Source organism: Doryrhamphus excisus, chromosome 5 (genome assembly GCF_030265055.1).
Source record: "Doryrhamphus excisus isolate RoL2022-K1 chromosome 5, RoL_Dexc_1.0, whole genome shotgun sequence".
In the NCBI taxonomy this organism is placed as follows: domain Eukaryota; kingdom Metazoa; phylum Chordata; class Actinopteri; order Syngnathiformes; family Syngnathidae; genus Doryrhamphus; species Doryrhamphus excisus.
In genome coordinates this window covers 9,428,142-9,453,922 of record NC_080470.1, presented here as the reverse complement: position 1 = coordinate 9,453,922, position 25,781 = coordinate 9,428,142, and the positions used below count along the sequence as shown (strand labels likewise).

The window sequence follows — 25,781 nt, the reverse complement described above, 5'->3', positions numbered from 1 at the left end:
TATAACCATTAGCATGGAATTATTACATTTCAGAGTAAAATTTATACTTAAGTTGTGTCTCATTACTTTTGCCCATATAATTTATGTTGTGGGTCAACAAAGAACATAAAATATCAGTGCTAAGAGGAGTGGAAGCCTTCAGAGAAGGTTTGTACCACATTTTGCACTGTTTTCCCTCAGTGTGAATATCATTGTGCCTTCCAATGTGCACCAAAATATCATAAGAACAGGCAAGGTACAAATAAGGTCATGAAGAAATAGAGTTAAGGACAAAGAATGAAGAATGATCTTGGCCCTTGAGATGTAAAGACATCAGTCTAGTCTGTGATTATTGATTACTATCAAGTTTCTAAACTCTTCCTTATACAGTAAAATATAGCATTTAAGAGACACCCTCCCCCCTATCTCCTATCCCTTTCCTCTCTTTTTTCTTTTGTCCACAGCTCTCCATCCTCCTGCCCTTTCCCTCTTATCTCAGTCGCTATCTTCTTGGAGCTGTAATGTGGCTGACGGGTGATGTAATTTCCTCCTCGACTATAACTGACAACTACAAAAGGTTACCCGGGCTTGGGGGTGTCTTTCTTGTAATTATTCAACAGGAGCAGTGCATTCAAATGTCACCATATCAAAGAGACATGGAGTACACTATTTCAGGGGCATGGCTAATAGAAAAATGTATATTCATTGTAAGGAGAAGGTAGGATGAAGGCACTAAGGACCACGCTTGATCATATTGTGCTGCTGGAGATTAATAATATCATAATTAGGATGTGATGAGATACAATAGCACTCATTTGAAACAATTCTAACCTTGTCCATCCCATTGTTTGGTTGCATGCAAGACTATACTGTAGATCTATACAGTCACTTATTTCTTTCTTCTTTTTTCTCTTTGGGCTTTTCCTTTCAGGGGTCGCCACAGCAAATCAACCTCCTCCATCCAACCCTGTCTTCTCTCACACCAACTACCCTCATGTCCTCCTTCACTACATTCACAAACCTCTTCTTTGGTCTTCCTCCAAGCCTCCTACCTGGCAGCTTTAAATGCCGCATCCTTCTACCAATATATTCACTATCTCTCCTCTGGACATGTCCCAACCATCTCAGTCTGGCCTCTCTGACTTTATCTCCAAGGCCTCTAACATGTAATGTCCCTCTGATGTACTCCTTCCTGATCCTATCCATCCTGGTCACTCCCAATCTCCCATCTCTGCTGCCTCCAGTTCTGCTTCCTATGTTTTCCTCAGTGGCACTGAAAAACTCTTAAACTAATGTTTTATTGCAAAAAGCAATTACTGCAATCAGGCGCCTACCGTACCTTCAATGAGACTCATGCACCTGATGACAGGTACTTTGGCTCACTCCTCAGGTGTGATGAATATCTTCTCCAGACTGCGTATTTCGGTTCTTTCCGGAGATTTAAATCACAGCTCAAAGAAGGCCACTTAAGAATAGTCCAGTGTTTCACCCCTAGCAATTCTTGAGTGTTTTTGTCTGTGTTTTGGGTCACTATTCTGTTGGAGGACCCATGACCTGCGATTGAGCCCAAGCTTTTTGACACTGAGCAACAAGTTTGGCTCCAAAATACCATGATAGTCTTGACATGTCATTGTACACGGCAAAGCAAAGCAACCTTAGTACATAACCAGGTCGGTGTGGTGTTTTTATTTTATAGGGTGGACATCTTTTTACCTATACTCATTCATCATCATCCATCCATATCAAAAGGTCAAAAGTGAATAATGTCAAAATCAGGTAAATACAATTTTACCCAACACAAATATTAAGACAATAATTTGAATTTACTGCAAAAGTGTATCTTAAGTGCTGAATTAAATAGATAAATGAAAGGTAATACTACCTTTATCGAGAACAAGTGAACATGGTGAACATGGTGATGAATGAGGGGGACGAAAGAGCCACGTGGACGCCATTATGAACTTAACTTTAAAGACTGGACGGTTAGAGCTGTATACTTGCTCACTTGAACTTTACTGTAACCTTCAGCAGCAGGTACACACTACTCTGGCTCTCTTCCTGTAATGGGTTGCCCTTAAACTGTTCCCTCTGCAACCTGTGTTAAAGGTTCCTATCTTTACATGAAAACCTTATTGAAAGAAAACCTACCATCATACTTTCTATACTTCTTGAATTCAACAGTGTTTGTCACATTTGTTAACCATTGTTCCAGCACTGGCAATGTCTTCTGCAGATGTATTTCATTTTTAAAAAAATCACAGATTTATCGAACTCTGTGAAATCCCAAGTTCTCTTCGACGCCTCATTAGCATTCAATACACTATGCTTATTAGAGGAAGGAAGGGGACAGGTCACTGTTCTGTGTTGTGTTATATAAACAAATAAACAACATCCACACACATAATTGAGATGATTAAAAGATTCCCTGGCTGGAATCCATGTATAGTGTCCCAACTCTTAAAAACCGAGACCAAGTCAGCAAAATGTTAATGTAAATGTTAATACCTTGTTTGGGCACTTGATTCTGTGGACTAGCTTGTTAGGCTCATTGTCTGGCTGTTGTTAAAAATCATACAAAAATATAAATAATAAAAGAAAAATAATTGACCGTACGATAAAGGTTTTCTTGTTATTGCTTTAGTTGATATTGGGATTTGCTTGAGTTTGTTGTCAACTTTGAGTCGGCAGAAAATCATACAATCATTAGTGAACACTCATTTGCTAATTCCTGTGCTGTAAATAACCGTGTTATGATTCTTGTAGATTTTTCATGCTGGACTCTCAGCTACGTTATTTTCTATTTTGCCCATGTACTGTCGTGTTACATTTCCGCTTGGGACTAGTGCTACAGTTTCAGCGCATGTGAGACATAATGGATTCTGCGCAAATGAACAGATATTGATCACTCCATTCACTTTTCAATGTTGTGGAGTTATTTGTTTTTAAGTAATTACACCCGCAAACTGCCACTGTGATCTCTCAGTGAGAGTGATGATATGTTAATATTATTATATCAAATTTACCATTTACTCTGATTCACTCTGGTTCGTAAAGGGCCATCACTGGATCTGTTTCTGGACCTACTATAAGTCCACCATTTGGTGATGGCTGGCATAGAATGATAATTACAAATATAGGAAAAAAGTAATTAAAGAGGAAAAATTACATAATTGCCTAAAATAGTTCCAAGGCTAAAATGTTTAATTTCAATAGTACAGCATGAAGGGTTAACAGCAAGAGCAATGACAGTGAATAGAGCAGTATCTCAGAGAAGGCACTGTTCCAAGAAATTCCAATTAAAAACACATTGTCGCTGCATATTACATAGATAACGTCATGAGAAACGATTTTAATTTTCTTGCCGCCCTTCCGCCACGGTAGTGTGCCCATTAGCTATCAAGAGAAATCAATGCAAACATGCTGTGACAAAACAAGCGTGAAGGGGCGCGGTGGTGTTTGTTGGCAGAGCCTCAACAAAAGACAGGGAATAAAAAGAAACAATTATAAAAGGAGAGGAGAAAGCAGTCAATTATGAGTTCCATCTCATGCAAGATTGTCTCGACATTGATTTGCTGGGGCCAAGGGTCTTTGTCTCTTCTCACCACAGTATACCTAATTGCACTCATGCCGACCCACTTATTACTTCACTAAGACCTGGTTGGTCTCACCTCACTGGAGTAGGGATGAAAGGGTGGAAAAGGACATTTTGAATGTATGATTTATGTCAAAATGAAGAAGCAGGTACTGAAAGGACACAAACTTCAAAGGGGACCTATTATGCTTTTCCCACTTTTCTGACCTATAAATGTAGTTAGAATGTTGTATTCTTTTGTATTCTATGCCAAAGTTTCAGATGAAACAAGTTTGGAATGGCTCTGAAAGCTCAGTGTCAGAGGGTGTCACAAAACTGTTCCTTTGTGATGTCACAGAGGGGTGGGCTTTCTTATGGTGCAGATTCTGGAAGATCTAGTAAGCTTTCTGTGTGGGTTAATGTGAATGCAGTTTTTTCAAAAGCATGAAACAGTACATCATATCCCCAAGCATGTTGTAAGGCAGGTGTCCCAAACCAACAGGCCACAGGAAACGTTCAGGCACAATGATTGGAAAAAAACACTTGAAAAAAAATGAGTTGAGTGGTTAGCGCGCATACCTCACAGCTAGGAGACCAGGGTTCAATTCCACCCTCGGCCATCTCTGTGTGGAATTTGCATGTTCTCCCCGTGCATGCGGGGGTTTTCTCCGGGTACTCCGGTTTTCTCCCACATCCTCCAAAAACATGCTAGGTTAATTGGCGACTCCAAATTGTCCATAGGTATGAATGTGAGTGTGAATGGTTGTTTGTTTGCGGTAGAAAATGAATGAATGAATGAATGAATAATTTGTAAATAACTACATACAATTTTAAGTAACTGGATAGCAATTTGGGACAAAATATGGGCCATTATTTATTGGAAAAATAATATACAGTCCATACTTTTTGCATGTTTTTGCAAGCGGCTACTTGTCGCAAGTTGTTTGACGGTCCATGGACACACCACATTACTTTCTCCCATGTTGATACTATGTGGGAATGAATAAAGGTAAGATTTGATGACATTATTCAATCCTAATGTGCATATTTGCTTGGTGCATCTGTCGAAAAAACAAACTCAAGGTTCGTACTGGTGGATGATGGGTATGTATTCGTTCATCCCATCCAGACTCCTGACACACCCTACCACGTGCTTTGTGGAGAAGTCATTTTTTAAGACTTTTTTTCCAAGGTAAAAATATTGTCTTCCAGTCAAGTCAATACAAGACTTTGTCAAAATAGACATGACCCCAAGGAACAATGAGCGGCAACTATATATCCCTCATGGGTTTCCCTCACAGGAACCAAACCAGGGAACATCGCTGTGAGGAAGTACTGCTAACACCTCATCTGCCATAATTGCTCATGAGGGGGGGAGTTGGGTCTAAGCAGTGTTGTTCGAAACCACCATGTGAAATAAATACTGCCCTGCAACTGACTGATAACCAGTCCAGGGTGTATACCGCCTTTTGTTCTAAGTCAGCCGGAATAAGCTCCCACAAGAACGATTCTCGAACAGGATAAGCACCAGAAAATGAATGAATAAATAAATAAATATTGACACATGTACGTATGTTGCCTCAGAAAAACAACAACAACCGTTTGTGACTCCCACTGAGCTGCATGCAATCAAACTAATCAGAGCTGATTAGATAATGAAGACAGCGAGGGAACATACCTGATGGAATGAGCCCAAAAGCCCAGTTGGGGACGAGGATGCCAAAAGGGTTGCTTGGTCCTTTGCTGTCCGTCAGCACCGGAGTCTTGTGTTCCTCAGACTTTGGACTCAAGCCTTGGGAAGGTGTCCATTGACTTCCAAACACAAAAGATTCAGAAACGGCCAACCTAGATTCCATTTCTGTCACAATATCCTTGGAATCCGAAGCCATGGATGTCAGCTGAACGGTTGCTGTTGTTGATAATTCAGTAGAGGAGTTGGCCTCCATATTGGTTGTTGTCTTCTCAATCCATGAGGTAGAAATCGATGGTTCCTCGAGTCTACTGGATTCTGTAGTGGCAAGCTTGGTCTGTGGGGTGTCCTCTGTGGTTACAAGTCCCACTGTGGTAATCTCAGTGGTTGTCAGCACATCCATCAAGCCCTCGGGTGTGGAAGTGACTATCTTGGCTTCACTGCGGCTGGACTTTCTACCAGTGCCTTTTCGGTTCTTCCTAAAAACGGGAGTGAATCCACCACTCGAGCCACTTTCTCCTCTTCGTGAAGAAGAAGCAGATGAGACAATGTCATTAGGTCTTTGGACATAGAAGATCTCTCCCCTGGCCTCTTCTGCAGTTTCTGGCTTTTGAGGTGAGGTGCTTGGTTGCGCCACGAGCTTCCACTGAGATGAGGTAGTATGTTCAGCTACTGTTTTTGGACTGAAGCTGACTTTGATATCACCAGGGAAACTAACCTCACTGCTGCCCTCAATCTCCTTTTCCTGATTTGTCCCAGTCTGGACAGTTTTTTGAGGATGTACCTCATCTCCATCCTGGTCACTCCCCTCACCGGAATAGTTGTCGACGGTCTCCTGTACTAACGAGTTGGGTAAGGTCATCACCTCAAGTGGTCCCGATTTGGCTTCCATGGGCTCCCAGGTGTGGTGCCTGTCCACATGCGCAACATTTTTCGAAGAACCAACTCTGGAACGATGTCTTGACTTGACAACCCACGCCAGACTTTCTTTGGGAGGCCCTGAGGAGTTGACCTCCTCAGTGGAGGTTGATTTGCCATCGGGAAACACAGCAGTGAGCCCTACAGGGAACAGAGAGTCAGAGTATTTAATTTGATTACATTGTGGAGGGTTGAGTAGGTGTGGGGTGATTTAATTTGATGGATGTGGAATTGGCAATAAAATCTCAAGACCAGCCTACATGAGCTCATGGAACTCATGGAACAGGGAGCACAATATTCCTCATGGGAATAGGAGTCATCACATAGTATGGCTCTTTTGCGAGCTGCAATGGTGGGTTTAATAGATATGCACATAAATCAAACTCACATAAGACTAAAACCTGTGGGATGTGTGTCCGGTTTTGCGATCTTACCGTTAACATCCCTGTCTCATAAATATTATAGTCCCATAAAACAAAACACTAACATCACAAGCTTCAAGAGATGCAATCACGATTCATCACCAGAATCTGATTCTCACATTTGCAATTAAATGTACAGTCGAACCTCCAATGTCACTTGTTGATTCCCAAATTGTGCTTTAAATGCTTTAAATAATGGGCTCTACACTTCTCCTCTGGTCCATTTGTTTCATTTTCAATGGGATCTGTGCAACAGTGCGAGTCTTTGTCCTGCCAAACAAAGCGCAAAATTTGATGATGCTAATTTCTCATTTTAACTGTATTTTTCAGGAGTAGGAGGGCGGAGACAACAACTGCATTATATTCCCTGAGGAGAGGTTCACAGAACAAACAGTGTTCTACAGTTAAAGAATGCACAACTCAGCTAATGTGATAATGAAAAATAATATACTACAGGCTACGGATTTCACAATGCCGGCTGAGTAATATAAAAGATTTTACTGTGCTGAATATATGCTCACAAGTGGTCTCTGTAGTCTCAAAATGTGCCTATGTGGAAGTTGTAAAACACATTAACATCTAACCAGTAGATATTTTTCTTGTATATTTTAGCTTAATTCACAAGCTGAAGACAGGCTGTAATTTTTGCCGCTGCTGAAATTTCATTTTTGGGCCTTTTTCTGTGAGTTGGATTGAGTAAGCTATTTGAGAGCCGCAAAAAGATGGAGGCCCATGCATGGAAAAGCGAGTGGCTAGTTGTATTCCAAGTAATTTCACACATCTCTGTTTCTCTTCTCTTATCCTCCCCTGGATTGTTGATTTTATTTTTATTTTTTTTACCCAAACTGGCTCTTTTGGCACATGTTTTTTCCCAGAAAGGCGATAAGCAAATGACTCACTCGGTGACAAGCTCCTGTTTATTTAGACCAAGTGCTTCCAAGTAGCTTATCTGCTTGTGGCCTTATAGTTTCTAGTATCAATAATTCATCCTGTCAGCATGTGCGACTCATGGCTGCTTTGTGTTTATTTAGGCCAGTGGTGTTATTGAGACGGGGATTTCTGCATCATCATCATCATTGCTCAGCTCGCTGAGCTGGGTTATGGAGTGTGTAAACGTATAGAAGCAGCACGGCCCCACACACAACAAATTACCACCACAGGCAGAACATACATAAATATGCCCGTGCATGAAATATTAAAACCCAAATACATTATTCATAGGGTCTGCTATTGCCTAATGTTGAAGCTGAGAGTCTGTGCTTCATTTCCATAGGAGGCAGGGCAACCTAATAGTGCTATGAATAAACCAAATACCACACCCACTAACAAAAACAACATATTAATTAGGATTAGTCATCTATGCAATGGAGTAATTATGCAACATATACAGTTATACAGTTGTATACAGTTGTCCTTCGCCACATCGCGGTTTGAATTCTGCGGCTTGACTCCATCAACGTTTTTCAAGAAAATAAGAACTACAAATATAAAATAACTACAAAAGCACTGTAAAAACGCAGACTGACGCCAAGCTCCATAGTTACCCCCATATTGTGATTCACACTTTAAACATTCATTTGATATATTTCACATCTTCAATTAATCTACATATTTAGTCATTGACCATAAAAACTACGGAATGTGGTTTAAATGACAAAGATTGCTAACAAGCTAATGATATCATGCTAAAACCGAGCATAATAAGGCCTAGTGCCTACCTCTGAAATTGCTAAAAATGTTAGTATAATTTGCATGTTAGCATGCTAATGCCTAACATGGTGTCTTAAAAATCACAAAAATGCTACTATGCTAATGTTAGCATGCTAGCATGATAGTGTCTACCTATGAAAATTGCTAAAAATACTATTAGCATGCTAGCAATACTAACATGCTAACAATATCAAGCTAATACCTAGCACAATAGCACAATGTACCTGGGAGGCTAAATGTCTTATGACCATGGGGGTAATCGGACCATTTTTAAAAAAAAAGGACTTATATGCACAAATGCCGAAAATGGCAGTACTTTGCACTATTAAAGAATCCTGTAAAAAAAAAAAAACTCCTGCATACACCCAAAATGTAATCAGTTCTTCTATATTCCATTTTCTCCAAATCCATTAAGAACCTTTCTAGTTATTTTGAAAAAAAAAAATGCAGCAGACAAAGGTAAAAAATCATGCTTTTTTTCGTGGTTGAATACTATCAGTACGAATCAGATTTTTAAATATATTAATTCATTCATATTCTACCGCTTATCCTCACGAGGGTCGCGGGGGGTGCTGCAGCCTATCCCAGCTGTCTTCGGGCGAGAGACGGGGTACACCCTGGACTGGTCGCCAGCCAATCACAGGGCACATATAGACAAACAACCATTCACACTCACATTCATACCTATGGACAATTTGGAGTCGCCAATTAACCTAGCATGTTTTTGGAATGTGGGAGGAAACCGGAGTACCCGGAGAAAACCCTCGCATGCACGGGGAGAACATGCAAACTCCACACAGAGATGGCCGAGGGTGGAATTGAACCCTGGTCTCCTAACTGTGAGGTCTGCGCGCTAACCACTTTAACACCGTGCAGCCCTAAATATATTTTATAATTAATTAATTATTATAAATGTTTTAACATTATTGATTTTAAGGATGCCTAAACTAAACATATTTTGCATGTAAAAATGGCTAAATTGAGAAAAATACAAATACAGTCACTCCGGTCCTGATCCAGTCCGGGTTGCGGCAAAGTGCCACCCACTCCAACTATGGAAAGCGCAGACATTTTTATTACAGTATACCCTTGCAAGGTGCACTACTATAAAAATTATACTTGACAATACTTTAGTAGTACCAGCCACTAAAAATGAAAAATAAAGCCCACAGCAATCGCAACATAATTATGAAATGCCGCAAAACAAACCCCCTGTCTCCACTTCACATTGTGTAAGCTTGATAAGAGAATCCTCCTCGAGTTGGCTGGACGTAAGATTAAATTGCGAAATGGAGGCTGACAATGTGAGAGACAAGACAGACCGATGAGAAAAAGAGAGTGATGTGAGAAGGCCACCTCAACCCATCCGCAGATATGACATTTAATAAAAAAAAAGGGTAGGAGGAGAAGTTATTGCAAGGCTGTGTGAATCATGTCAGGAGCATCTACACTGGGTGTCAGCACTTGCAAACCCCCCCGACGCAGGTCTTCTGTCACATGAATGTGTTCGTCGCTGTAGGCGCCAAAGGAAAACATTGTGGAGCAGATGTGTGTTTCTTTGATGGACAGTTATTTCAATTCTTCAGGTTGTGCGATACTCAGGAGATACTATAATGTGTTTAAAAGTAGCGCCTTCAAACTTATTCTAAAATACTTTATGGCTGATGTTTTTTTTTTTTTGCCACTCCTTTTGACCTCCTGCTTTTCATGAATGTTTTGCAGCTTTGTTAGCTGGCCAGCCGTCCCTGCACTGTCCACTGAGGTTTCCCTTCATGTCTCGTGTAAACAAAATAACACATCCAAAAATAGAAACACTGATAGCGACAGTTATCTTTCGATGTGACATACTTAAATTTGTAATAAAAAAAAGTCTAGTGTGCCTTAGATCTATGTTGATTCCAGCAGAAGGTCAAATGTACACACATAGAGGGAAATAAAAGAAAAAGCTCTTACCATTACCAGCAGACTTGTCTAGGATTTGTTCCTCCTTGGTCGTCTGAGCAGTTGAGCCACTTTGCTCTGTATTTTCAACTCCAGGCACTAATCGAATGAGTGGAAAAACTTCCTTTTCCTGCTCAGACAGACCCTCTTCTGGACTCGGCAATCCACTGGTGAGAGGCTTGGGGCCAAAGGTGTCACTCTTGTGCTCCTTAATGGCGTTGTCACTGCTGCCCTTGCTCTCAGTGCCTTTGGTTAATGTTTGGTTTCTGCTGGATGTTTCTCCCAGCGTCTGCTCACTTCCAGGCACTGGAGGTCCCATCCCAGCCTCGTCCACCGCCTCCTCACCACCAGACCAGTATTTAAATGGCTTTATCAATGTGTTAACAAGGTCAGTCAGTATTGTTTTACTGGTGTAAGTCTGGGAGGTGGAAGTGTCAAAATAAGCATTGTCTTCTTCCTCGTGGGCAGAACCTCCATGGCTTTCCAGGTTTTCAAGGTCGGGCAATACTGAGGCGTTGGTGCTTTTTGTGTCGTCCAACTCCTCTTGGCTGGACTGGCTGGTTGTGACACCGTCCTCTTTGTCATCCCAATTCTGTTCAGGCCTCAAGTGGATGACAACATGCTCGTCGGATATCTCAGAGGAAGTGTTTATGTGTGCTTTATCCAAGCCCACCAGGCCAGCCCAAGCAGAAGTCTTCGAGAAAGGGGGACTTGACTGGGGGTCAGTGACTGTGGAGTCAGACTTTTCTGCTGGGATGGTGGTTTGGATTAAGGAAAGCGCCTCTGCAGCTTGGAAGCCTGCTGGTTGGTGGGCTGCAACACAAAACAGGACATTTTTACTCAAAGCAAGGGTATTTTTTTCATAATCAGCGGCATTTTCTTCTTCCTTTTTCTTCCATGTTCTCATGCATAAGCAGCATCGAAAATGGATGAATGCTCTCATGCACCAAAACCGTCTCAACAATATGCTTAACTGCGGGAACAATATGTTTAGGGTTTAAGGCCCTGCCCTTACCCATATAGTATATATGCCCAAACAGCAAACAGCATGTTTGGTATCATTAAATCAAAGGACAGACCAATCCTATTCGATCAATTGGTAAGAGTAACCCTACTTCTTCAAACAACTTAATTTATTCAGTGTTAGACTGTAATATTTTGACCAAGTCAGTTTCCAAGGCATTTTGAAAATGTATTTTATTCACAAAAGTGTACCAAAACGAGGCAATAGCATTGATGCATTCTTTATTCTTTAAAACATTAGGAATCAAGCAATATTTTAGGGAAATGTTCCTAAGTTCCTAAGGGGCTCATAATTTTGACCTCAACTGTATCATAAGAAGATGAGGATCATGTTAAAGGATAAATTGTAAGGATTGCAAGGATAAATACCAGTGCTTACGCCATCTTGCAAAAAAGGCAATATCTACCCATCCATTCATTTTCTATACTGCTTATCCTCATTACGGTATGCTGGAGCCTATCCCAGCTGACTTTGGGCAAGAGTCAATACACTGTATTTTTGTATTTTAGTAGTATCCCCCCTCCCCTTTCCTTCCTTGCTTTGCGGCGGCAAACTTATGGAACTTATAATCCATTTGAGAGTGATGTAAAGTTTGCATCCTGCAACACATGTCATGAAAAATATCTCCCTGAGGTAGCTTTAATTTAATATGGCATTTGAAGAACAAATACTTGACAGGGCATACTGCTATGTGCGACCTTGAAGTTCTGCCATGAAGCATTCCATCAGACAATGTACTCTCTCATCGAACGTCTCCTGAAAGAAGGCGTCTCATCCTTTGTGTTTCTTGAGTGATTTATGTGCTCTTGAAAAAGTAACTAAAATATTTTTTTCTCTTCTATGAGAGCCTAGTGTTCAAAATTGAAATTTTCATCTACTCTGAGCCAGCCGGAAGACATCATTTGTTTCAGTCATTCATGCCTCTACTCCACCAGAGCCAAAAAAAAGATGTTGATCTACAAGCTTGTTTTGACAAATGTACTGCCACTCTATTCCCATAGTGTTTTTTTGTTTGTTTTTTTAACTTAAAATTAATTGCATATTCGCAAGCTTTATGAGGTGACACTGTGAAATATGAAAATGTCAATCTTATTTTCCCTTCCCCTTTGCTGTGGAAATAAAATCACCCCAGAGGAATCAGCACTCATATGCCAACATAACTGAAAGTGGAAAAAAAAAAGCTGCCGACACAAACAAGTTTTGGAAAATAGACTTTTTGAGAATGACAATTGGTACCAAACTCTAAAGTCCTATGTGTTCCTCTGTCTGGGTCTTCAAATAGTAGCCTCTTATCTGATGGCTGCCAATCTATGAACACCTTACCCTTAATAAACGTCTGGTTGTTTTTGTTCAGAACGCGCTTGCCATCAGGGTCATACTTCACATGAAATCCAAAGTGGTCCCAAACACCAGATCCGAAGGATGGTGGAGGATCTTCAACATCAGGAAATGCATTAGCCATGTTTCAATGAGTTAGCATGTAGCTTCTCTCAGCAAAATGTATGAATGTGGGAGGTGGAGCTCAGCAGCTCTGTGCTTGACAGTGCAACTCATACGCCAGAGTAGTCGATACACTGAGCTTTCTGAACAAAGCGGCATCAGAAGTTGTTAAAATAAATATAATACTGGGTATTGTTTGATACAAGAGTCACGGTTCGGTCTTTTTTTCTTCTTTTCTATCCCCTCCTGCTCCAGAACAAATCTGCTTAGCATTTAGATCAATAATACTATCTGACCCAATGGCTGGACAGGACGAAAAATATGTATGAGCGTTAAAGAAGTTATAAAACCATATTCATGACTGAAACATTCTCGTCGAAATAAACACCTTAACCCTAATGCCTGATCCTTAATAGATGTTTGGCACCCTCTGCGGTTTATATATATATATATATATATATATATACGTATATATATATATATATATATATATATATATATATATATATATATATATATATATACACTGATATTGTGCTAATTAGTTGTCGATATAGAAAGCACATTTGTAGGACCTTTAAAGGAAACCTGGATCTCTCTGCAGTTGAGTAAAGATATACATATTGTCATAAATTATCTACATGTATCAGTGAAAACAACATTATACACAACTCGTCATAAAATTACATTTTTAGGAATAAACACCCTACCCTGAATATATATTTGATGCCTGTTAGCCTTTGCAGGTGAGTAAATAGATACATATTCATCTTGGCAGCAGAAAAGATATCAATTCGTATGAATGGGAAAAAATTATGAAAAAAATATTCATTCCAAAAATGCATTTGTTGAAATAAACACCTTATACTGAGCCTGGAACTCTCTGCATTTCAGTAAGTAAACATCCTTGCTGCTACTTGTACATAGGAGTAGGGTATGTAGGTTTGCTGCAAATATAAAGGAATATGAACGAATTCTGCATAAACTCTACGACTCTTTGCACATATACAGTCATATGTATGTACTTTTACGGTAATTTTGCACATATTGTTTTTCTATCTGTATATAAGGATTTGTGTATTATTGGCAACATTGTAAAAAAAACAAATTGCGTATATTTGTATATTATTATTATATGTATTATAAAGAACTAATGATCACAATGATGTGTTCACAAAGCTCTCAGCGTACAATACGTACCTTGGTAGCAGTAGGCATCAAACAGAGCCGTGGTGTCGGGGAAACCAGTCCGATTGGGGTTGTTGTAGACCGTCCGCACCCCGGGCTCATCTCCGCCGCAGTTCTTTCTCGGGACGTTGATGGGATAGCGCACACTGCCATCCGCCAGCCACCCAGGGTCGCACTGGTCCAGGCCGGCCTGCCAAGCCAGGTAGAGCTGACCCACATTGGCCAGCTGGGCTCCCAGAGAGTGGCAGTGGGTAGAGGCTGAGGCGAGGTTCAACTTCTCTGTCACTGCGGAGTGAAACACTTCACCTGGACGAAAGGAACAGGAGCATAATGTGACAAAATCATTTTTTTTCTCAAATCACTTAAACACACTTTTGGGCTTAACTGTATATGAATAATAAAATATATATTAGAAATATATATAATGAAAGTAATACCCGCCATATATTTAAGATATACATACAATACAAAAATAAAATATACAGTACTTTACAGTGTATATGGTATGTTTTTTTTCTGACATGCATAACAAGTTACATAAAGGAACATCACACGGTTAAAATTTTATGTGTTTATGAAGAGACGCCAAACTAATTTTCATTATTCCTGTAACTTTGACAATAAAGTTCTATTTTATTCTATGTACCTGTGCAGTTCACGAGGAACACAGTGAAGTGGGATATTGTTTTCACAACAATGCTAAATCCTGCAATCAGATAATTAGATGTGCGATGACATTGACTTTCTACACCCATTCGTGGAAAAATATATCTTGTGTGAAAGGGCTTAGAGTAAAGCCTTCAAACTAATACAAAAGCTAATTTTATAGAGCCCTAAAAGACTGTTAGCTTGTGGATAAAAGTACACTTGGTTTTCGGTCTGGTCGTCATATGAATTCAAAGGTGTCGGACCACTTCTTCCATTGTTGTGATAATCTCACTTCTTTTGTGAGCCCACCTGCTTTTCCTACTTACATTGTGGGCCAACAGAGCATTAAATCCAGGTGGGCGTGCACACCTGAGCGGAACTAAAACCCCAAAAGAATACGACCTCATCCGCAGACCTTGTAGTTCCTTGGTGAAGCAGTAGACATCAAACAGCTCATCGGGAAACCTATTGCCATAGTTACGGACTCCAGGGGCATCGTCACGATCGCCATAGCAACCTGGCCGAGGTGACTGGATGGGATACCTGTTGTGGGGGGGGGGTAAAAAAGATATTAATATATATAGTCCTTAGGGGACAAGGACATCTTCATATGAAATAAGATGAATTACTTTCATTTAATGTTGTAATCATGTTTTCTATTCCTGAGGAAAAAAAAGACAAATCAACACTGCATAACAACGTAATAAAGAATAGCACCATTCATAACATGTCACAACAACCCCAAGGCAATTAAAAACAACAAGTTGTTCCTTTTATTGCCAATAATGAGCCATCCATCTTCGTCTCCACTGTGGCCAAACATGAATGGAAAGGGGAGGCAAGAAGTCAAGGAGAGGGTTCAATGTTAGCGGTTGCACTTATTTACGTATTACTGTCAAATTTTAACTACAAACTCTAATATACTAATTACAAACCCTAATAAATTTAGGTATTTCCCCCTTGGAAAAATTATACCCTGAGACATGTTAAAGGGGACCTATTATGCTCAGTTTCCCACCCTTTGTAGTGAGTTGTGGACCCCTATAGTGCAGCTACACACAATAACCCGCACAGAAAATTTTTAGATTTTGCAGAATCTGCACCTATTCTGCACCTATGGTCTGTTTAATTTATTCCACCCATGACCCCTCTCTGGGCATGCCCACTGCACTATGATTGGTCACACAACCAAAAGTGCTTCCTGACTATGAACCATATAAGGAAGTCTGTTCCTCTGTGACATCACAAAGGGGTAGTTTTAACACGCCTTTTGAAACAGAGCATTTTGAGCCATCCCAAACTTCTTTCAGGGCTCACTTCCAAATACACAAATCTCGTTATCTGAATCTTTGTTTAAAACATTGTTTAACACGAGAATACAACATTCTAACTACATTTATAATTCAGAAAAGTGGAAAAAGCATAATGGGTTTAAAGACCAGAGGTAAACAAACTCAAAATCACTACTGGCTGAGACATGAAGAAGGGGTAGGAGTAAATAAGATCTACTTCTTCCGACTCCTTTTTGGACACCTTTAATTGTGCCAGTATAAACATGTGATGTATACTTCAATGTACCCTTGTTAAGCATGTTGGAAATAAACAAAACCATTACTATGACGATTACCAAAAGCGTAACTGGCGAACTGGTGTGCCTGTGGGACAATCCATATTGTGGTCTCCGGCATGAGTTGCACAGGAGCATTGATTGGAGCAGTGCTCCAGACTTACACAACTATGAACTTTACTTTTCTCAGACACATGAGAGGATAACGAGGACAATTGCAGTCTTGTAGTCTTTCCTCCCCGCCACCAGCTGTCTTCATAGTGCATGATGAATCAATGCCTGTCTACGTTTTTCGGGTTTTTTTTTCTACCTCTGTATTAATTGGACACTTGGCTGATGTTCACTTTGAGCAACCCCGATACACACCAATTAGCCATCTCCCTAGTGAAAACATGGGGTGCGTAGGACGGAAGGGAACGGGAGCACAGCAGGAGGTTGGTGGAAAAAGAGAGACAACAGGAAGTCTCCTGGATGACTGGATCGACCGCCATTTGAAATTAAAATGTAAATATGAGGGGGACACTAGTGTTGACTGCTGAGGTCAACGGGTGGAATTGACAATTCCTGTTCTGTACTCTTCTTTTGGTTTGTTGTACTTGTACTTCTACTAAAAGCCAGCCGCTTTACACCGGTGGAGATCTGTGTGCTGTCCTCTATTAGCCATCAGTTGGCTTTATAAGCCCAACGTCATCACTTTTACAGGGCCGGTTCATTGATTAGTACTTGTCACCTAACTATATATTCTGTCTCGTTTGCTGACCACCTCGTAGACTTACTAGTTTTATGTTTCACAGAGCCTTGTTGCGCCGTCGCTTTTGGTTTACCTTTTGTCAGCATTACTGAGTATCCGTTAAAAGACTTTTTTTTTCTGCACATTGCGCCTGTCTCTGCATACATAGCGTCCAGCAGTCGACAGCCACAGATTGTAACAACAGAGTGACTGACAGGATGAAGCGAAAATTAGGAGCGATCATCCAGTGCCGAGCACACATCTTGATAGTGGAGAATGTTTTTGATGTGTTTTTCAGGCTAAAGAGGAATCATTCATGAGGCAAAACTGATTGAATCATTAGAATGAAACAATGCTTAATGGGCAGTGATCTCCAGTGCTGTTCCCAAGACAGAAAAAAATGGCAGTCTATACATGATGAAAAAGCAAGACCAAAAAAAAAAAGTATTTTCACAGACAGCCAGCATCAAAGCCATAACAGTTATTTGCCAATGCCTTTCACATAAAACCCAGCAAAGCTATCAGATAATTGTACGCATCATGTCATTTGTGTCAGCGTCTGGTCTGGTGTATAAAATACTTGACGTCAACACAACAGGACATGAGAAGTGAACCTCAGGTGTTAAATGTTGCAGTATGTCCCTTCATTTCTTCATTGGCAACTTTTACACAAAATCCAGCACAGCTACCAGATAATGACAATGTCAACCCAAGCATCTGGTGTGTCGTATAAAATGTTTGTCAGACAATGACAATTGCTTTCAAGGCAACAGGGCGGGAGAAGTGACTCTCAGGTGTCACTTGCTGGTCCCGGCATTGCGGGATACGCTGACTAACAGATGCAATCCCATCTTTTTTTTTTTACAAGCCTGATACTTATCCAAAGCCAGAATGTCCATCCCCCCATGTGTCTGTGATGGAGCACGTCCATCATGGCACATGTACATGAACTCACCGTCTTGTCGTTCCATTCATTTCATTACAAACAAATACATAATATTCTATAAGTTCATCCATCAATTTTTTACCGCTTATCCTCACGAGGGTCGCGGGGGTGCTGAAGGCTATCCCAGCTGTCTTCGGGCGACAAGCGGGGTACACCCTGGACTGGTTCCCAGCCAATCACAGGGCACATATAGACAAACAACCATTCACATTCATACCTATGGACAATTTGGAGTCGCCAATTAACCTAGCATGTTTTTGGAATGTGGGCGGCACGGCGGTCTAGTGGTTAGCGCGCAGACCTTACAGCTTGGAGACTAAGGTTCAATTCCACCCTCGGCCATCTCTGTGTGGAGTTTGCATGTTCTCCCCGTGCATGCATGGGTTTTCTCCGGGTACTCCGGCTTCCTCCCACATTCCAAAAACATGCTAGGTTAATTGGCGACTCCAAATTGTCCATAGGTATGAACGTGAGTGAGAATGGTTGTTTGTCTATATGTGCCCTGTGATTGGCTGGTGACCAGTCCAGGGTGTACCCCGCCTCTCGCCCAAAGACAGTTGGGGTAGGCTCCAGCACCCCCACAACCCTTGTGAGGAAAAAGCGGTAGAAAATGAATGAATGAATGAATGTTTTTGGAATGTGGGAGGAAACCGGAGTACCCGGAGAAAACCCACGCACGGGGAGAACATGCAAACTCCACACCGAGATGGCTGAGGGTGGAATCAAACTCGGGTCACCTAGCTGTGTGGCCTGCGCACTACTAAAAATATATACTTCTTAGTATTACTTTCATTATTTCCATAAGCTAAGGAAGGACCACTCAAATGTTGGTGCAGATCAAGATATAGGTTCAGATTAAGCTTTTATTTGCACTTGCTGTTGTTGGAGTCAGCTTGGCATGAAGGGTACGGTCTACACTAAAATCAATATATCGGAATTGCCATGACAAGAGTCATTTGTAGGGATATGGGCCTTTTAGTTTATGTTTGGCACAGCTTCTGTATTGGATCTCATTAGCTCAGTTCAGGTAATATCATAACCATCAGACGAGAGCTGCCCTATCTAGTCTGACTGGTGTGTGTCCCACCGAGACTTTGAGCATGAACTGATGAGATAAATGTAATCTAAAACAGTCCAATTGCAATGGATTGAATGTCCTGAGAATACAATGACCTTGATACATGAGAATATTCACAGGCACATCATCATAACCTACATGTTCTGCTTTTCATACGGACTGGTAAAGTCAACTGTATTGAAGACATATAGTTGCTCAATATGTCCCATATGTACTAATAGTCACAACAGGAAGCAGCTCACCTTACTGTCTGGTCCGACAGCCACCCTGCATCACAGTTTTCGTAGCCGTCTGCGAAAGTGGCCTGCAGCTGACCGGGTGTTGCGATGGTTGCAGAGTTCTCCGCACACACCCTCTTTGCGTCGGCAAAGGACAGGGCATAACGGTCAGGAGGAGCACGGTAATGAAAGACAACACCTGAGGGGGAGAGATGAGGGTCAGGAGATCAGACAAGCACACACTTTTACAGCACAGCCATTTTTTGGGGAGTGAGGCCACGCTGGTATTTAGTGAAGTCAAGCTTAGACCATTAAAACATGAGCATGTACACGATGTGAGAATCATCAACATAAAACCCTCTGGACATCATCATCATATTGCACTCACACTGCTCCATCTGTGTAGGAGGAAAACACAAGTGCCAGGCGTCAGCCACCTGAGTACATTTGCATTACACAGCGACTAGCGGTTCCAAAATAAAACCACAATGTCACCTGCTGCAAGGCTTCACACAGTGGCCTTTCTTTAATGGGCTTTTCATTCAAATTTGACATTCGACAACAAAAATAAGTTGGAATTCATTATAAAACTGCCCAAGATCACTCTGGCTGTCAATCATGTGATTCACACGGCATGGATTATGGACCAAAAATAGGTTGTTTTGTGTTAATTTTACTTTTGCATGTTTTCAGTTTTCATTAATAAAGAAAATTATGTACCACTGTATTTTATTGTAGTTCTCTATTTTCTCTCATATTTTACCCTTTTACCTTGTTTTTTTTCTCTGGGTACTCCGGTTTCCTCCCACATTGCAAAAACATGCTAGGTTAATTGGCGACTCCAAATTGTTCATAGGTATGAATGTGAGTGTGAATGATTGTTTGTCTATATGTGCCCTGTGATTGGCTGGCGACCAGTCCAGGGTGTACTCTCTCATTCAAAGTCAGCTGGGATAGGCTCCAACACGGATTAGTGGTAGAAAATGAATGAATGATTATATCCTTTTCCATACAGTACATTTATTACATATAAATAGATATTAATGAAAATGAAATGGAATTATGTAATTAGTAATAATGTAATTAGAATCTAATAAAATGGATGCCCACTTTATTGTTCATGAACTTGTTCCAGACCCGAATGTGATAAGTGAATTACCGCAAAGTAGGATTCCTTATTTATAAATAGAATATTATTGGAGTTGACCTGTGTAAAACCTGTGTACGACCTTCTAAATAAAGCTTTTAACATTATTGGAGCCCTCGAGATATAAAGTAACAGTCACATTGGTACTCACATTACCCAATATAGTAGACATAATTAGAGCGGAAAGCACGTTCACGGCAAGAGCTCTGCTGTCACGACTGGAGTTTTGTACTATTTTGGCACTTTCCTGACCACACATCGGGATCACAAGATCAGAACAGCTTACTGACACCTTGGACATGACCTCGGAACCGGGTCAAAAAAACAAAAACAGGGCCAAATATGCTGTTGAATGACAAACATTTGATATTGAGCCTTAAGTGATGCAATGGAAGAGAAACTGGAAGTGCTAAAACTGAAAATATGGCAAGATCTAAAATTACAGATAATAACAACCCCTATTAATAATAATCCCTTTTATATAATTAGGGATTATTGTACCTTTTGTGAGATCATTCATTTTTGTGGAATAATGTCAACATCTTTGAATGTGTGTTTTCAATGTCACATATTTGAGGCTTATTTTAGTCAGATTTAGCAAACACCTGGGATAGGCTCCAGCACCCCCCGCGATCCTCGTGAGGAAAAGCGGTAGAAAATTAATAAATAAATGAATGACCCACAATGGATTGGTTTTAACATCTTAAATGCACAACATAGATCAAAGTGGCCCCCCTGCATCATGCAATATTGAACTTTATAACTTGGGTGAACTTCATTTGACCTCGAAACTTTTGAATGCACATGTCCAACTGTTCAATGTTTGAGTGCTTTTTGCACCACTTGCTGCTCTTTAACAAGGAGCATTTCTCTAAGAGCTTTCTGATTGGAATGGGAAACACCGTAAAGCATGACTCCCTGAGCTGTGAACGGAGCACATATTCCACTTAAATGGGGAAAGAAATAGCCTCAGAAGTGTCCATCTAACGTTCCATCACCTCCAACCTCTGCCTGCCATTCATGCGGCGCTGCTCCCATGACGACCATCAACCCTCATGAAACCTGTGGGCGTCCGGCTACTAATACGGCTCCTATGGTGTTGCCTTTTGTCAAGGAGAGTGACAGCGACCCGTGCAAGATGGAGAGCAAGGTGGCAGTGAGTACATTAGCACGCTCGGCTACAGGGACACAAGACAGTCCTTTTGGAGCTTGCCCATCCCCCTCCCCAGAAATATAGACGCTGTTTTCCAAACAGACATGCAATCTTGCTGGCTAATGTGTGCAAGAGAGGGAAAAAATTGGGTTCTCACACATCATCATATTCTCCAGGGAGACGAACAGCAAGGTGCCATTCCAGAGTAGACCTACTGCTCTGTGAATATATGAGCACTCCTGGCCATACTAATAAAATACAGTATACTGTGTATATACTCAACTGTAGATCTCATTGTGGCTGTATTCTTTATGGCTGGTTCAACACTTTTCCCCCCCAAACAGCATCAAAGTGCCAGTTGTTTGTTTCCTGCCACAGCACTTTAGCGCTGCCTGATGCTAGAGTATATCTCCATTTAAAAGAAAGACAATTACAAAGCACTCAGTGGAGCGCAGACCTCCACCAAGATGGAAGCTGTGGTCTGCATATCAACAAACAGACCAGAAAGATACTTGATTAATCCCCGAAGAAATTCAAATTTCCAGCAGGTATGCAAGGAATTCATAATAAACTTAATCACTTTAGATTAGATTAGATTAGATTAGATTAGATTCAACTTTATTGTTATTGCTCATGTCACTGGTACAGGGCAACAAAATGCAGTTAGCATCCAACCAGAAGTGCAATTTTATAAAAAAATGGACAGATCTATGTAAAAAACTATGACAGGCTATGACTATAATACAGTGAGCATATGTACAGGGATATAAATGACTATGATATGGCTATTGTAGATTATACAGATTATAAACAGTATGGAAGTGACAATATATAATAACAGTAATATATACAGTATTGCAATGGAGTGACTAGAGTATGGATATTTCAGATTAAAAAAATTATAAACAGTATGATCTATGAATGCAACAAGATATTACAGTAATATGTACTTGATCACAAAACAAAACAACCAAGGCAAGACAGGAGAGATAAGAAAGAAAAATAAGAAAATAGAATAATAGTAACCAACTCAAGTGTAAAACAATTACATTCACATTGCACTCACTGATCTGCATTCATCCACTATTGAGCATGTTCACTTTTGCTTACTTCATTAGACACTGCATTAGGGCACCATTAGTTAGAATTACATTAGCTTGTTATGGTTAGAGCTTCTATTTTTTTAGTTAGACTTTACTATTTATTGAGCTAAATCTGAGCCCTCGAGAACTATATTTTTTGCTATTTGATGTGTAAATTTCCTTGAATGCTAGGAGGACAGAGTATTAATTATACAACATGTCAGCTCCAAATTAGTCGATTGAGTCGGTTATCATTAACGTGGCATACAAGCGACATATTGCAATTTTCCCCCCAGATGAAAACATTTCAGAAGTGTTTTAATAACATGTTTGTAACAAGTTTTGGTCAAAACAGTCCAAAGACGAAAATTTTTAAAATTACAGCACACTTGAAAACCCCTCAAAACAATCCTGTTTGGAGCAGAGTACTTTGAGGGGAATGTCCTGTTTCATGCTAATGAGCCACTGTTTACCCCGCTTCCCTATACTGCAGTAGCAATCACTCATGGGCAGGTACTTTAACGTCTGAATCCTGAAGTCACGACATTACAGACTTCATCCTTCAAGCAGCAAACGGCTTTCAATCCCTGCATCCAACAACTCCAACAGCTCTGCTTATATGCATGCCTTCTTCTTCTTTCTCTTTGGGCTTTTCCCTTCAGGGGTCGCCACAGCAAATCAATCTCCTCCATCCAACCCTGTCTTCTGCATCTGTCTCTCTCACACCAACTACCCTCATGTCCTCGTTCACTACTTCCATAAACCTCCTCTTTGGTCTTCCTGTACTTCTCCTACCTGGCAGCTCTAAACGCAGTATCCTTCTACCAATATATTCACTATCTCTCCTCTGGACATGTCCCAACCATCTCAGTCTGGCCTCTCTGACTTTATCTCCAAGGCCTCTAACATGTAATGTCCCTCTGATGTACTCCTTCCTGATCCTATCCATCTTGGTCACTCCCAATGAGAACCTCAGCATCCTCATCTCTGCTACCTCCAGTTCTGCTTCCTGTCTTTTCCTCAGTGCCACTATTTACATGCCAATGGTCCTATTTACTGGAGTCACTACTTGTGGTTGTTGAACTGCTTTTGCACTTTCCTGACTACATTTTGGGATCAGATGATGAGAACAGCTTGCTGACACCCTCGACTCAAATGCCAAGGCAGTCCAGAACAAAGGAGAGCCAGATGAAATGAATGTTGCTTCAACGGAGCAACAACTTGCCAATTTTCTACAACCAAAGCATTTAGCAAAACGCAACGCTGACATCGCATGCAATTTGAGGAAGCAGGCAAAGCTTCAAGGCACTTGGAACGGCAACTGCAAAATCTACATCAAGCTGAATGGAGGACTGGAAGAGTGCTTATTGTCAAAGATATATCAAGGATCTGGATACATATTAAAGATCAGATCGCCATGACAACAAGGAAAATGGAGGAGAAAGCTCACAAAAACAGACAATCAATGAGATTCACAATACAATACTGAAGATTGCAGGGCAGGGAGACCTGGAAGTGGCAACCATTTGCTACCTGGACCATGAACAATGGAATTGGAGCATGATAAAGATCCACACATCAGCAAAACAAAAAAGACATAATATATTTAAAAAACAGCTGTTATTTCAGAGAGGAACAATAAATAAAAAATATATATACTATTGATCTACAAACCTTAAATCTACTGAAACACATTGTTATTCATACAGATATCATGAACTGTACATATTGAATACAGGAAGTGAACACATGTATTTGCAATTTAAATGGAACAGAGAGGCAGGGGGATTAAATAAGCTTTGCTTTTTCCTATTCCTTTTCGGACATGTGGGATTGTGAAATGCAATGTGACTATTCCAGTGTATCCTATATGCATGTTTGAAATAAATTAACCCAAATGGAGCTGGCAAGAAGTGGGTGGAGAAACTCAATGTGTGGGCGGTCTTAAGTAAATTAGCCTACAACAGACTCGCTTGCTGACAAACATTTCTTTGTTTGTTATCTAATTTCATACTTGATGTCTGGCCAGGTTTTCCAAAATATGTCCTTTTTAACATACTAGGATATGCACGTTTTAATGTTTTGGTCGCTTGAGGGGAACATCATAAAACAAAAAACAAAACAGTGTCCTCGTATGTTTTATGTTTTATGGAGTAGACCTTCAACATTTACCATTACCTCTGCCAAGCACAAATTGTGAATTCATGAAGTTAGATTTTTGTGTAATTAATTAATTATCACCTCAGCCATTTTTTTGGTGCAGATCAAGGAAGTTCTACTAATTTTGTACTTTTCTACTTGCAATATGGTAATGGTATTATTCACACTGGAGTACATCACATAGTACAATTCACAGTTCCAACATGTCCAAAAAGGAGTACGCAGAAGCAAAGTTTATTTAATACTACCCCTCATCTGTTTCACATCAGTTGCAATACATTTGTTCACCTCCTGTATTCCAATGTACTCTTTGTCAATTGTAAATACATAGGATAATGACAAGGCAAATATAACAATGTGGTGCAACAACAGTCAAGGATTATACTTACTGTAAACAGTAAGTTTGACTCATTGAGTCAATACCTACCACACCCACCTGCCTCACTCTCTTTATTTCTACCAGACCAGTCGAGGTAGATGGCCACCCCCAATTAGTGTTGTTTCCATATAAGGTATCTACTGGGTTTCTTTACAGTTACACTATCAAGATCATACTGGTAAAAAATAAAAACAGTGTAGAGAGCTCTGCTGTTGTTGTTTGGCTTCATATAAATGAAAATGAATTACACTAATCTTTGTTTGGAATGAACTCCTGAGAATACACAGCTCCACAGACGATTCATTTGAGGGTATATAGTGTTGAGTGGGCTTTGTGTGAGCTTGAGTGCCTTCTGCTGCTGCTCCGAACACAATATCTAAATAAATACAACATAAATTAAAGTACTTAAGATTTATATAATGTGAACACCATTAGCATTTCATTTTTAGTCTTTTTTCCTGTCCATTATTTTGCACTCTTAAAAAAAAAAACAGTCCCCTGCAATTTGATGACAGACTCAAAAAATCAATAGTGCCATGTCAACTAAGAGACATGCAATTGACTTGTTGGTACGTGCCAGGAGAAGTAAAGCTGTGAGAGAAATTAAAGAAGAAATGCAAAGAGAGGGGTTTTGAATTCAGTCGACGAGACTTAATATGTAATGGTTATAGCTGAATAGTACCAATAATGTCTCAGGAAAACACTAAGCAAAGCATCATGAGTGGTGAAGAGTCGCAATAGCTGCATTCCTCCATGTAAGCGTGACGGCCAATTAAGACTAAACCCTGGA

At 40.4% G+C, this 25,781-nt stretch overlaps 1 protein-coding gene across 8 annotated transcripts in view; it reads right to left on the bottom strand.

Moving 5' to 3' along the window:
• ncanb (neurocan b) overlaps positions 1–25,781 on the bottom strand; it is a 167,188-nt gene that overhangs the window by 64,957 nt on the left and 76,450 nt on the right. For all 8 annotated transcript variants that reach the window (XM_058072935.1, XM_058072938.1, XM_058072932.1 and 5 more), the window contains 5 exons: positions 19,095–19,269; positions 14,947–15,074; positions 13,896–14,189; positions 10,244–11,044; positions 5,229–6,299 (listed from right to left, as the gene is read on the bottom strand). In XM_058072935.1, the coding sequence (XP_057928918.1) occupies positions 5,229–6,299; positions 10,244–11,044; positions 13,896–14,189; positions 14,947–15,074; positions 19,095–19,269 (2,469 nt within the window). The remainder of the gene's footprint in view (positions 1–5,228; positions 6,300–10,243; positions 11,045–13,895; positions 14,190–14,946; positions 15,075–19,094; positions 19,270–25,781) is intronic.